The 13,544-nt window shown below is 40.6% G+C and overlaps 1 protein-coding gene across 4 annotated transcripts in view; it reads left to right on the forward strand.

Moving 5' to 3' along the window:
• MTUS2 (microtubule associated scaffold protein 2) overlaps positions 1-9,204 on the forward strand; it is a 386,111-nt gene extending 376,907 nt beyond the window's left edge. For all 4 annotated transcript variants that reach the window (XM_060770880.2, XM_060770879.2, XM_060770881.2 and 1 more), the window contains 4 exons: positions 16-114; positions 2,400-2,519; positions 3,698-3,795; positions 8,719-9,204. In XM_060770880.2, coding sequence (XP_060626863.2) covers positions 16-114; positions 2,400-2,519; positions 3,698-3,795; positions 8,719-8,935 — 534 coding nt within the window. In that variant the 3' untranslated portion in view covers positions 8,936-9,204. The remainder of the gene's footprint in view (positions 1-15; positions 115-2,399; positions 2,520-3,697; positions 3,796-8,718) is intronic.
• The last annotated feature ends 4,340 nt before the right edge of the window (positions 9,205-13,544 follow it).

Consider the following 13,544-nt stretch of genomic DNA (forward strand, 5'->3'; position numbering starts at 1 on the left):
TCATATTAATTGCAGGACCAGGTAGACACCCTCACTTTTCAGAGCCAGTCTCTAAAGGATAAGGCAAAGCGATTTGAAGAGGCATTAAAGAAAAACACTGAAGAACAGCTAGAGGTAACCAAGTGATGTATCCCGAGTATGCAATTTAATATAACAAAAAGTCGCCTCTTTGGTTTCTAGTGGATTTTTATCTTGGTAGGCAAGATCATAAGCATCCATAATATTAGGTAGAGTTGGCCCTCCCTATACAAAGATTCTACATCCACTAATTCATTTTCTGAAAAGGTTAAAAAAATCAAAAGCAAAGCTTAATTTTGCCATTTTATATCAGGGATGCCATTTTATTATGCCATTGTATATTGTGGGATATGAGCACATATTTTGGTACCCATTAGAGTCCTAGAACAAAGCCACAGCAGATACTAAGGGCCTGCTGTAGTTTCATTGTGAGTGTGACAGCTTAGATCAACATCCTACATCCTCCTTGCTTCGTGTTAATCAACACTCATGTAGTTATGTAGCAATTGCAAGTGTACCATCCCTTCTGTGAAATGCTGGCATCTTGCACTCAATTGCCTACTTGTCAGTGTGCCTGCTATTTGTTCTCTCTTTGGGTGAATGATGAGTCAATACATCAGTAAATCCAACTGACTAAATTGTTCTACTTTAATTAGAACTAACAATAGGATTTAGGACCATGTAAAATGGTTGGACTTGTAGAACTTTGCTTACAAAAGCATGAACTGAATAGAACTAGTGTACAATCATTAAAAAGTACTGCTGGTGCACCTACCCATGTGTGCCATGGGGATTTTGTCCCTAGTGTATTATTTATGACTATTTACAGACTACTTAGATCTTAATTTCAGCCTACTTTAGTAATCTGTAGTCAAATAACCAAAGCCGTTTGAAGCTCCCTTCTTGGGATCAGCTGTCAAAGTAAAGCATAAATGCCCTTTGGCTTTCCTTCCCGCTTCCTTCCTCCACTAGAAATTCACATGAGGAGCACGCTTTCTTCTAATACAACCCCACAAGATTAAGTCTTGTTTCCTGAATGGATATAAAGAGTAGAGATGGAAATAATATTTTAAAAATATTCTAATCAGAGAGAAAAGCATGATTTTCTGGACAAATAAGAATATTTACCCTTTGGGACTTACTTTAGTCTAAGAATAATTAGGTAAAGCCATGCTGAAAATAGCCTGAATTCTCTTGGTACAATTGGCCCTTGGTGTTCACTGGAGTTTGGTTTCAGGGTCCCCATGGATGACAAAATCCATAGATGCAATTATATTATTGTATACAATTGTATTGGCAAACAACTCAAACAAGTGCTGGAGAATTTTTTTTCTAATATTTTCAAGACATGATTGTTTCATTTAGTGGATACAGAAACCATGGACATGGAGGACCAACTACTTCTAAATATATAAATCCTTTTCAATTAACATATTTTTATTTTAATTCACTAACTATTAGTTAAATGAATTTACTTTAGTTAGGATTTTCCAGTAGAATTTCATTTAGCATTTCTGAATACAAAAAAATATTTTGTGTAAAAAACAACTTTTCTCCACAGAAAACTTCCTTTCCACTCCAGAAAAGCAATGCGCTTTGTTCCCCTCCCTCCCCCCCCCCCCCCCCCATGGACCTCACTTTTCTAGACACACACACATGTAAGTGTGGTTTAAATACCTGGATGTCTTTTAGATGGATTTGTTATGTTACCCTTTGGTCTTCACGCAGAACTTCTTACATGGCAGCTATCTATAGTTATCCATCCATATTTGTGGGTTTAACTTTTGTGGAATTGATTATTTGTGGAATTGATTAATATGGGCTCTCTAGGAATCTCTAGATTCTACAGGTTGTCTGTAGTCAACATCTCCCAGATACCTGTTATGTTTACATAGAGAGGGAGAGGCAATTTAGATGGAGATATAGGACTCTGAGGTCTGAAGGGAAGGAACTCTGCCCATGATTGCAACCTCATTTTCTTCTGTCTTCAAGCTGATATCAGTCCTTTTTTGTCATCTGCAACACTTCCCATTTCCCTGCCTCCTCACAAGGAGCCCCCCCCCCCCCCAAAAAAGCATGATGGTTGCCAAGACAGAGGGAAAATACAGAGCTGCATGGGCAAAGTGTTATGGTTTGCTTGCTTGAGATAACATTTGTGCAGCAAGTTCTGAAGGACTATTGACTCCTCAGAACTTGCTGGCCAAATTGCTACCTCAAACAAGCAAGCAAGCCATATCCCTCTGTGCTGGATTTTTTCACACTGGGAAGAAATATGTTTAAAATTATTTATTCTCACCTACATGAACAAAAATGCACACAAATTAACATCTGTGCTAAGTAAATCCATTGCTTCTGTGTCTCATCACTCTTATTCTTCTTAGATTGCACTGGCTCCGTACCAGCATTTAGAGGAAGACATGATTAGTATAAAAGAAGTTTTGGAAATGAAGAATCAACTCATTCATCAACAGGAAAAGAGAATCATGGAGCTAGAAAAACTGGTGAACTCTCTCTTTGGTTCTTTATTTAGCTTCCAATTGTTTCTAAAACAACATGACAGGTGCCGATATGGATGAAATAATTCATATATACATTAAAATAGAGATGTAGAGAATATTTGTTGTCATTGGTTTCCTGGATGAAAGAAAAGAATTTCCCAAAACATGAGGAAACCTGATCAGGAAAAACAACACTGTGGCGAGAATTTTTTACAGTTGTCACCTGGTATTTTGCACAGCCTAAAAATATCTTGAAAATTATTATGTGCAGAAATATCCACAAATACATGGCATTTGTTTCCAAGATGGCTGCATTTTGTGCCAAAAAGAAACCTTCCAGCCATGCATAAGAAAACATGTGTTTATCTGAAAATAGGTATGACTTTCTTTTGTTTTGCAAAATCGATATTTCTGCACAGAATTATTTCTCCAAACTCTTCAGGATGTGTGACTATCTCATGAGGACTGGATAGAAACTTGATTGCTCTGCAGCAGAGAGAAAACTCTAGAAATTAAGTATTCTCACACGTGAGAATGAAGTAGTCAAATGCTTAAATCCTTACATTAAATGCACAGCAGAGATACCTTCCTTAATTAAATGCCTTTTGGGAGAGCAACATTCAAGCTAAAGGTGAAAGCTGGCACTTTAGCTTAACCTCAGGCCCCAACTACACTGATCATTTAGTGCAGTTTCAAACTGGTATTGAAGAAAGTGGTTTTGCTGTGCAGATGATTACAAAGGAAATCCTAGAACCAGTTTGAGACCCAGATGGTAATGACACAAACTACAAAACACTAGTGCACATTAAGGGGTTTCTTCCATGCATTTTTGTGTAGCTTTGGTGTCTGGCCACTGCAGTTTGAAGCTAGCTTTGAACTGCATCAAATGGTAATTGCAAATGGGGTCTCAGTGTGAGATGCCTGTTTCAAGTAGCAACTCTTGGACGCCAGACAGATCTTGGCAATGAACCCTATTTGCTAAGCTGATTGGCACTTATGGGGCCAGTAGTGCAAACGATTTAAGCTTTGAGGTCATCAAATTGTAAGAGCTGGCAAAACTCTGGCTGCCCAGCTTCTCCTTGAGCCCAGTCCTGTTACTCGTTCCTGTTGGAAAACTGCCCTATACTGACGTTAATGCTTCAGCTTCTGTAAACATATAACTATCCCTTCTGTTGCTCCAGGCTGAAAAGAACCTAATATTGGAAGAAAAGATTCAAGTACTTCGACAGCAAAACGAGGACCTCAGAGTCCGCATTGATCAGAACACCGTGGTGACAAGGTCGGTCCAAATAATTACTCCCGAGTTGAAATTGGAAATATAAATGGAAAGTTATAGTTACAGTTATAAAATGGCAACTTTCCTCAGGTGTGCTTAGGGCAATATATAGAAGGGCAATATATAGAAGCAATTCAGTGGAAAAAATATGACATTCACGTAGCTCATTGAGACTTTGTATACAATAATATCTAAGGCTCATTCTGATTCGGGAACCATTGACTTTAGTGGGACTGACTTCCAAGCATAGATGGAAAGATCAGTTCATATCGGTTTCATGTTTAAAATATAACCCTGCGTTCTTCCATTTTCTATATTTTTTAAAAAAAAAATACTCAACATAAATTCAAATTTTCAGTTATGAAGTTTTTTTTTTCTAAAAGAGTTATAGCATTGTTCTTCCTTTGAAACTTTTACATGACACCTTACAATACAACATTTCAGCCATAGAATGATACTTTAAAGTGTTAGTGTGTTTTAATATTAATTCTGCTGCCTACAGAGCCCTCCATAAACAGAGCTTTCCTCCTTAGGAACTGTCAACAATACTCTTAACTGTGGATTAGTGCTGACTTGAAGTTTATTTTGCAAGCAGTTGATCGTCAACATCAATGCTGGAAACCTCTGGGTATTGGAGTACACATAACAGAAAACTTATATTTGTATGTTTTAAACTACACCACTTTGCATAGGGACAAAATTGTTTGTCTAACATGAGCACAATACACTGAATAATAGGCACGATAACACCACGTTTAAGACCACTATGGGTACCATGCCAGAATGAAGTCTGAACTTGACTTATCTTGGTATCCTCGCTTTGTTTGTAACTCTGCTGCATTCATTTTGTGAGTGCTTCTGTCCATTTTGTTGCTCTGAAAATATTATGCAAAGCTGCAGCATGTTTATTTTGTTTTATTGCAACACACAATGCGTAAAGTTGAACAGACAGTTTGCAAAGGAATGCAAAAATAACAATGAACAATCCAAGTAGCTGTAGAAAGACAAATTATTCAGGAACTTTGATTGTTCTTGTGTGCGTTTTTTTCTAAAGAACACAAGTATTGCAGGGGATGCACTTAATTTGGAGCCTCCGGTGGCACAGCGGGTTAAACTACTGAAGTGCTGAACTTGCTGACTGAAAGGTCTCTGGTTCGAATCTGAGGAGTGGGGGTGAGCTTCCACTGTTAGTTCCAGCTTCTGTCAACCTAGCAGTTTGAAAACATGCAAATCTAAGTAGATGAATAGGTACTGCTCTGGCGGAAAGGTAACAGTGCTCCATGCAGTCATGCCGGCCACATGATCTTGGAGATGTCTACGGACAACGCCGGCTCTTCGGCTTAGAAATGGAGATGAGCACCACCTCCCCAGAGTCAGACTCGACTAGACTTGATGCCAGGGGGAAACCTTTACCTTTACGTACACTTAATACTCACCTTGCTTGAAGCTCCAATTGAAAAAATATAGTTATTTAGTAGTAAGTAAAAACTATCAGATCACAAATCCCTCAAGTAAACCCAAACATGCAGTTTTGTAAATGTATACATCTATAGTGAGTAAATATATGGCCGATGATGCAGACCTGCCAAAGTCTCCTCGTTTCCTCGTATGCTTGCTATTGGCCTGCCTCCGTTGCTGAACTCAGTGTTTTCTGAGGATCCTTGATTACCTGCCTCTACTCAATCTTCTGTCTGTCTCAGCAGGAACCGGTTCTCAGACAGCCACCCCTATGACTCGAGAATTTCTTGGCTACCTTTTTAATATCCGGTCGATATGCCATGCCTTGCTCTGACGTTAAAAGCCACTTCCACTGTAACCTGAACTGTCCTTCAGCTTTTACCAGTGCATCAGCATCTGATGACACAGCAAAAGACAATCCTGACCCAGTAGGCAGAAAAGAAATGCAATGTATCAATATAAAGGGCTAATATTTTGTTTCTTCTCATCAAAGCAAATTGTCTTTGGGCATATGCTGGGATTATCAAATAATCGAAACCCACCTGGCAGCAAAGACAAGCCCCTTGCTTGAAAACCCCTTTTGGAATTATCTTATGATCTAGAAAATTGATCATTTTGTGATTGTTTCTGCAAAATGGATGCTGTCCAAGAGGCATTTAGCATCATCTTGGATTTTGCAGTGTGTGCAAAAAGGACTGGACTCTGAGCATCCTTCCTTAGATCATTAGCAATATTAGCTTTTCTGGCTTTTAAACGTTATGAGTGTGTGCCACTGGCTCTACTAGCCTAGCAATGTCGGCTCTGATGGCAAGTGGCTCTCTGGTGTCTATTGACAGCCTATACTTCCATATTTTTAGCTATGGGTATCTGAGCTGCTGAACTTGCTGACTGAAAGGTTGCAGGTTCGAATCCGGGGAGCAATGTGAGCTCCCGCCATTAGCCTCAGCTTATGCCAACCTAGCAGTTCTAAAACATGCAAATGTGAGTAGATCATAGGTACCGCTCCGGTAGAAAGGTAACAGCAGTCCATGCAGTCATACCGGCCACATGACCTTGGTGGTGTCTATGGACAATGCCGGCTCTTTGGCTTAAAAATGAAGATGAGCACCAACCCCAGAGTCAGACATGACTGGACTTAATGTCAGGGGAAAACCTTTACCTTTACTATTGCGGCAGACCCATATGTCCTAATGGCACTAAATCTGGTCTGATCTTTGAGGCTAAGCAGGATCAGTCCTGGTTAATGCTTAGATGATAGACAATTGTAGGCTATATTTCAGAGGAATTGGCAAAACCACTCTGGATAATCCTTGCCTAAGAAAATCTGATGAAATTCAGGCACGAGCCATAGATCATTAGGCAACTTGAAGGCATGGGGGGAGGGGAAGAGAGAGAATATTAATATTGCTTGCATGCAAAGCATGTGGTCTGCCACTGAACTGCGGTGCCTCTCTTGTGAAGTAGCAAGATAGTCTGTGCTTATGCATCTGAGCTTACTTTCTACAATGGCTTAAGTTTGGTTCAGTCATGCATGCCCATTGCTCAATTATATTGCATCTGGATATTTTAGGGATGATATTGAAAGCTAAATATCCAAATATGTGGGGGGTTTTACTGATGGGGAACCTTTGACCATAATTCTGCATCATCTACTTAGTTACATATTGATTCCTGCCTCAATCTCCCCCCCCCCCCCCATATCTACACAGCAGCCACTGTGAGCAACAAATATCTGTTCTCCTACCAACTAACAAACAGATGATTGACATTGTCACCCCTTCTGTGAAATATCTCAGGTGTGACAGTATATGTTGCAAATCCCCTTGAGAGATTACTCACAGAAGGGGAGTAGAAACATCAGTCAGTACTTCCTAATTGACCACCCCTCTATCTGTCACATCACCTGTTGCCCAGTAAGTGGAGGACTTCCATAGTATCTATGTAGTCCCTAAACCAAATGTGTAACTCTAGATTAGACATCTGTAACTGCATTAGCCAATTCTGGGCATTGCGGGTGCAGGTGGGGTAATTCGGGTTGATGAAAATATTATTTGGAATGAGTTGTTAATGTGGCTTATTCACCTACGCATAAGAGCACTCAGAGTTGCAGTAGTGGTCACATAAACTGCATACATGGGTGGACCAGCCCAAAGATGAGTGATGTAAGATAGGACTGCTTACCGTCCAGATTTTGTTGGATTTGTATTCCTATAATCTGTAGAAATTCCCCTTTCAAAGCAAGACTGATGTGGAAGTTGTGATCCAACAATATATGAAAGGTCATATTAGGAAGTACTTTGTTTTGATATACAAAAGAACATTGTAGTACCTTAGGAGATTATCACAAAGGCCCATGGATATGCCCCACATCGGGGCAAATCCATGGGCTCCCAGCAGGGTGTGTGGAGTAGCCATCACTCTATGCCTTCCATTGCCTGCCTTACCTTGCCATTCCCATCACTACTGGGGAGGCAACACAGGAAGGCTCCTGTGTTGCTGCCATGGCAGTTTGCACCACTTCATCTCCCTTTTCAGCGTAGAGCCCAACTGGAAGTGCCTGTGCATCATGTGAAGGGCTCCATGCTGAAAATTGAGGTAAAGCAACAGATGATGAGCAAATTGGTCCATGTGATAAGGTAGTAAGAGAGTAACTGAAAAAAATGAAGTTGGTGGCATAAGCTTTCAGAGACTAAGGACCTTAGCATAAAGGCCAGTGGAGGTAAATCAATGGGCTTCCAGGGAAGGAGGTGGAGAAGCCACTGCTCCACACCTCGCATTGCCCACTATACCGTGCCCCTCATCCCATGGGAGGAAACATTGCCATCTGGCTCCCCCCCCCCCCCCCCCCATTGAAGGGAAGGCAACACAGGAAGGTTCTCGTGTTGATAGGGCAGTGGCGTGCTCTGCTTGCTCTCCCTTTTCAGCACAGAGTCCACCTGGAAGTGCCTGTATATCGTGAAAAGGATCTATGCTAAAAGGGGAGGGGAAGAGGAATACAATGGGAAAATCTGCCTGTCCAATGAGGTGGTAAGTCTACTTTCTCAAGTGCATGGAATGAAGTGTGAAGGAACAGATCTGTTCCTAGCTCACTCACTGCGTACATCTGAGGAAGTAGACAATCTATACATTGTACCAACTTGGTTCTCTCAGATAGACTCTAAGATACTAGGTCATCCCTTTTACATTTTGATATTGCAGACTGACAAAGCTATGTCTTTAAAAATAAATAGCCATCATACTGATCTCTTGAAGAGAGAATATCTGTGCTTTCCTTGGGTGAAATCAGTGGCAGGAAGACAGTAGTGGGGGGTGGTGGGAATAGAAAATCCATAACATCCAGGTCAACAATTTTGGGGAAGATTCTGTTTACAAAGCAAACACAATGACATGGTGGGAGCATTGTAGGACAGTGGGAGCATAATGTTACAAGCAAGTCCAGTCCTGATGGTGCCTTGTTTCCCTCTCCAGACAGTTATCTGAAGAAAATGCAAATCTTCAGGAGTATGTTGAAAAGGAAAGCAAGGAAAAGAAGAGGCTGAGTCGAACAAATGAAGAGCTGCTGTGGAAACTTCAGACCTCCGATCCGATCAGCCCTGTGAAACTGTCTCCAACCTCTCCAACCCACATGTATCGCTCTTCGTCAGGACCACCTACCCCTGCAAAAGTGAGCATGGTGCCAAGATGACCAGGCCAAGACAGCTGGTTCAGATGACTTAACCCTGATAATATCCCCATCTGCTGAATGTTATCAACCAAGAAAGTATTAACCACAGTAGAAATAGATATCTGGAAATGTCTACTGTTTCAATCTACTCTCTAGCTGCATATGGCTAGATGGCCTGCTCTTGCGGTTTCCAGTAACAGAAGCTCCTAGGAATGACATACTGATGCCATAGAATATCACAACTCAGTGTAATCTGTTGAACTAGAGCCAGAAGTAAAGGAAAATGTCTATGACTATTTGCTGTTCACTCTGAATGAACTTCTTTTTGCTGCAGTATTTCAGGTTAGTTGCCAAGTTCATATTTTGAATAGCGGTGTGTGTATGTGTTTGGGGCTCTAGTACGCATGGATGGTGCTGGCGTCCATGCACATAAACTGGGGTACACGTAAGGCAGGCATACACACTTCTGTATATGTAGCAGAATCTCTTTTGAACTGCATTTTTATATGAATTCTACACAAAAAGTGCTGATATATTTTCATGACCATCAGCAATTTTCTAACATGTGCCTAAGAGTTATACTGAAATGAAATAATGTTTTTGTTAAAGCTTCCCAGGAATATTTCTACCCAAACTAGAAGAAAGTTACGCAAAAGTAGAAGCACCTTCCAAATGACCACCACGTGGTATATTTTCTAAAGCAAACACCAGCGACTTTTAAATTCTTAACTTGTTACTGCCTTCCAAAATAATTGATTTTCTAATTAATGCTAAACAAACATGGTCACTCATCCTATAGGACAGATTTCGAACTATTTGCATTAGAAAAGTAGAAAAGAGACTAGGAGGCCACCTCAATTCAGTTTGTCAAAATATCTCCATCTGTAACACATCTGTGGCTGTTTTCAAATGACATTTTTGAAGCTTCTGGATTAATAACAAGGCAATACGCGTGTAAGTATACATTTATAGGATGACGTCCCCCATCACAAAATGTTTTTTTTTTTTTTGATGCAATGGTCATGAAATCTAAAATGAAAGGGTCACTCTACAATTAACATACATGTTACATTTGCTTCTAAATTTAAGGTGTCTTGGGTGTTTTCCATCCATATTTTGCCCTCTTTCACATAACACAATACCCAATTCTAGAAGGGTTTTTTTTTTCATCCACCTGAAAGGCCCAACTGTACCATCAGCCCAAGCAGTAAGGGACTGCTAGTGATGCAGTCTGAAAAGTGCTGTCTCGATTCCCTTTGTTGTGATGTTCCCAAGGATCTGGGATTGCACGCACTATCAGCATCCTCCTCAATGTTGCCTAGGTTTATGGGCAGCTGCCGTCAGATTGGGAAGTAAGATTATCCTGGGCTGGACATGCTCATAAGTACTAATGATGTGAGCATAACCAGCCTCACAACAAAATTTTGAGGAGTTTTGCTACCAATCAAACCACTGGATTTAACAACTCTGTCTTTTTTACAGCCATCTCAAGACTATTACCCAGTGTATATTTAGTACCAGCACCACATAGGACATTAGGACTGCTAGAACGTAGGCTGGTTTCCTAGCGAATAGTGTAGCAGTCAATTTAGTGTTAGATCTTAAGAAGGTTCTTAAACATAAGCTAGACAGATGAAGAGGATAGAGCCAATGTCCCTTATTGTCTTTGATGTAATAGAAGGTGGGTTCCAGCATGTGTCAGATATGTTAGACTTAGCTTGTGAGAGCGTTAAATGTAGTATTGTCGAAGGCTTTCATGGCCGGAATCACTGGGTTGTTGTAGGTTTTTTGGGCTGTATGGCCATGTTCTAGAAGCATTCTCTCCTGACATGAAAGGCACTACAAACTACTTCAACCAGAGAAGTCAGCCATAGCAGAGCACCTGATGAACCAACTGGACACAGCATATTAATTGAGAACACAAAAATGCTGGACCACTCTAACAACTACCATGTCAGGCTACACAGAGAAGCCATTGAAATCCACAAGCATGTGGACAATTTCAACAGAAAAGAAGAAATCATGAACATGAACAAAAACTAGCTACCAGTATTTAAACCATTCTAAAATTATAACAGTAAATAAACAACAAAACTCAAACACAGGAGAACTCCAGACAAGAAACAATCAGAAACACCTAATCACCTCTCAACAAAGGATTTTCCCAGGCAGTAACAAGCCATACCTAAAAACTGTCTGGCCATCAAATGCTCATCAAGGTGGCCAGCAGAAACATTCACACCTAGCTGCAAAAGAGTTCTTTCTGCCACCCTGGACTTTCCACAGATATATAAACCCAGTTTTCCTAGTTTCCAACAAACCTCACAAGCTCTGAGGATGCCTGCCACAGATGCAGGCGAAATGTCAGGAGAGAATGCTTCTGGAACATTGCCATACAGCCCGAAAAACCTACAACAACCCAGTTAAATGTAGTGTTGGACAGTTGTGAAATACAAATCATAAACAAATGAAAAGTGGTTTTTAGATATCCATGTGATACGTTGATTCTCAGTTGGTGGCAAGGACTCCACCCATTTATAAAGTGCAATATTGCACAGCCACCTCTTGAGTCCCTTCAACCAGGGAAACTCAAAGTACCAAAGCCACCATGAGAAGAAGAAAAAGTGGGATTAGTCATCGTTCTCAGTGAGATTGATTGTACAGATAATTTTATGGGGCTGTGGTATCTGGATATTTGACTTGCCTATGATGTGTAGGTTTAAGAGAGGTGCTGTAATTCAAGAAATAGTGTTGGTTGATTGCCACAGGTTTGTGGCCCAATTCCATGATGTACAAAATTAACAAGGTTGATTTTTTTTAGGGAAATTTATTTTTATAGTTGCCTTGCATGATATTGTGATATTGAGTACATCTTTTTTAGATTAGGTCATGCTATGTTTGTAACAATCACACACGCCAGAACTGAATTTTGCGTATGAGCAAATAAAAATCAAGAATGGGATAAGTGTGGCAATGATCTACTGGTATAATTTTAGCCACTTTCCATACTGCAATTGTTAGAAGACCTATGTGACATCACAATACACTTGTTTTGTTGTTCTGTTACAATTTTGTGCAATGTTGGGTCATGCAAGCAATGTTACCACAATGTTGATGAATTTGGATTACCTTACGTTGCTTTGCAAGTTCTGTATCACTCATCACTTAGAGGCTAGTAAAGGAAGGTGGGTGGGCGGGACGGTGGGTAGGTGCGGGTTGTCCATGGGCTTCTCTGTTTATGCTGCTGCTTCCACCTGTCATCTACCACTTCCATATGCACCAAATTGCTTCCAATCATCATTGGGGGCGTTAGTTGTAGGGGACTGATAATAATAGATAAGGGAAATGTGTGACTTTCTAGATCTGGGACTGCAAGTCTTATATCCCCCTGACAATTGGGCATGCTGGCTGGGATTGATGGAAGCTGGGGAGGGGTGTTTGGAGGGTTCCATGTTTCCTATCTCTTAACTCTTATCTCATTTATTTTGTACTGCTTCAATATCTCTGTTTCCAAAATGATGAGTTTGTGGTCCACTTCAAAAAACAAAATAGCACACTATAGCAGCTGAACAGCCCCTAAAGTTTATAAGCTATACTGTACAAAACGTCCTTTGCATACCATTTGGCTGTACACATAAAGGTACAGCAAATGATAATTGGCACACAAAGAATAACTAGCTTTATGGTTTGGTCTTATGTTTAAAGGAGTGGCATCACTTTCAGGTACCACAAGCCATTATTGCAACTCAGGCAACTTTATAAAGGTGCAGCTGCTGTTTATAATATGTCACTGAGATCTTCTGTTCAAAGGAAGTGGGGAACAAACTCAATAGGCATCCCCAAGCCCTTTGAATCTCTATCCTTAAAATGTTTTTCTGTCATACCAAGGTTGGTAAAGATAAGATCAATCCAATTTTTTTCATGTCAGGAGCAACTTGAGAAACTGCAAGTCACTTCTGGTGTGAGAGAATTGGCCGTCTGCAAGGACATTGCCCAGGGGACACTCTATTTTGATGTTTTACCATCCTTGTGGGAGGCTTCTCTCATGTCCCCACACAGGGAGCTGGAGCTGACAGAGGGAGCTCATCCACACTCTCCCCAGATACGAACCTCTGACCTGTCGGTCTTCAGTCCTGCTGGCACAAGGATTTAATCCATTGTGCCACCGGGGGCTCCTAACCCCAATTAGAATCCCAGTATGTGGCAAGGTCAGATGGATCACAAAGGGAAGGAAGACAAGAAATGGGAAGATCAAGGAAATTGGACTATTCAATCTCAGATCTACTCTTGGACTAGTTGTGGTAGCTACTTTGGAATCTTCTTCCATGGAAACAAATTTATAGCAAGAGAGGAACAAAGTATCTCTAGAGGTGATGGGATGTTGCTATTTGGTCCCTTTTATATAACTTTTGGTCAAGGATTCTCCCATGCTGGTTCAGAGGAAGATGCTGGAAAGATAGGTCTTCTGAAAGAAAAACAATAGTTTGGTATCTCCAGCTCCAGAAATGTGCCGAGATTCCATGCTAACAGTTCTTTCTCTATAAGAGAAGAGTGGAAGGGCTACCAAGTATTTCCTTGTCTTCTAATTTCTTAAATACATTAAACAAAGTATGTCTTCAGATTTTAGGAA

This window comes from Anolis sagrei, chromosome 3 (assembly GCF_037176765.1).
Source record: "Anolis sagrei isolate rAnoSag1 chromosome 3, rAnoSag1.mat, whole genome shotgun sequence".
Classification (NCBI taxonomy): Eukaryota; Metazoa; Chordata; class Lepidosauria; order Squamata; family Dactyloidae; genus Anolis; species Anolis sagrei.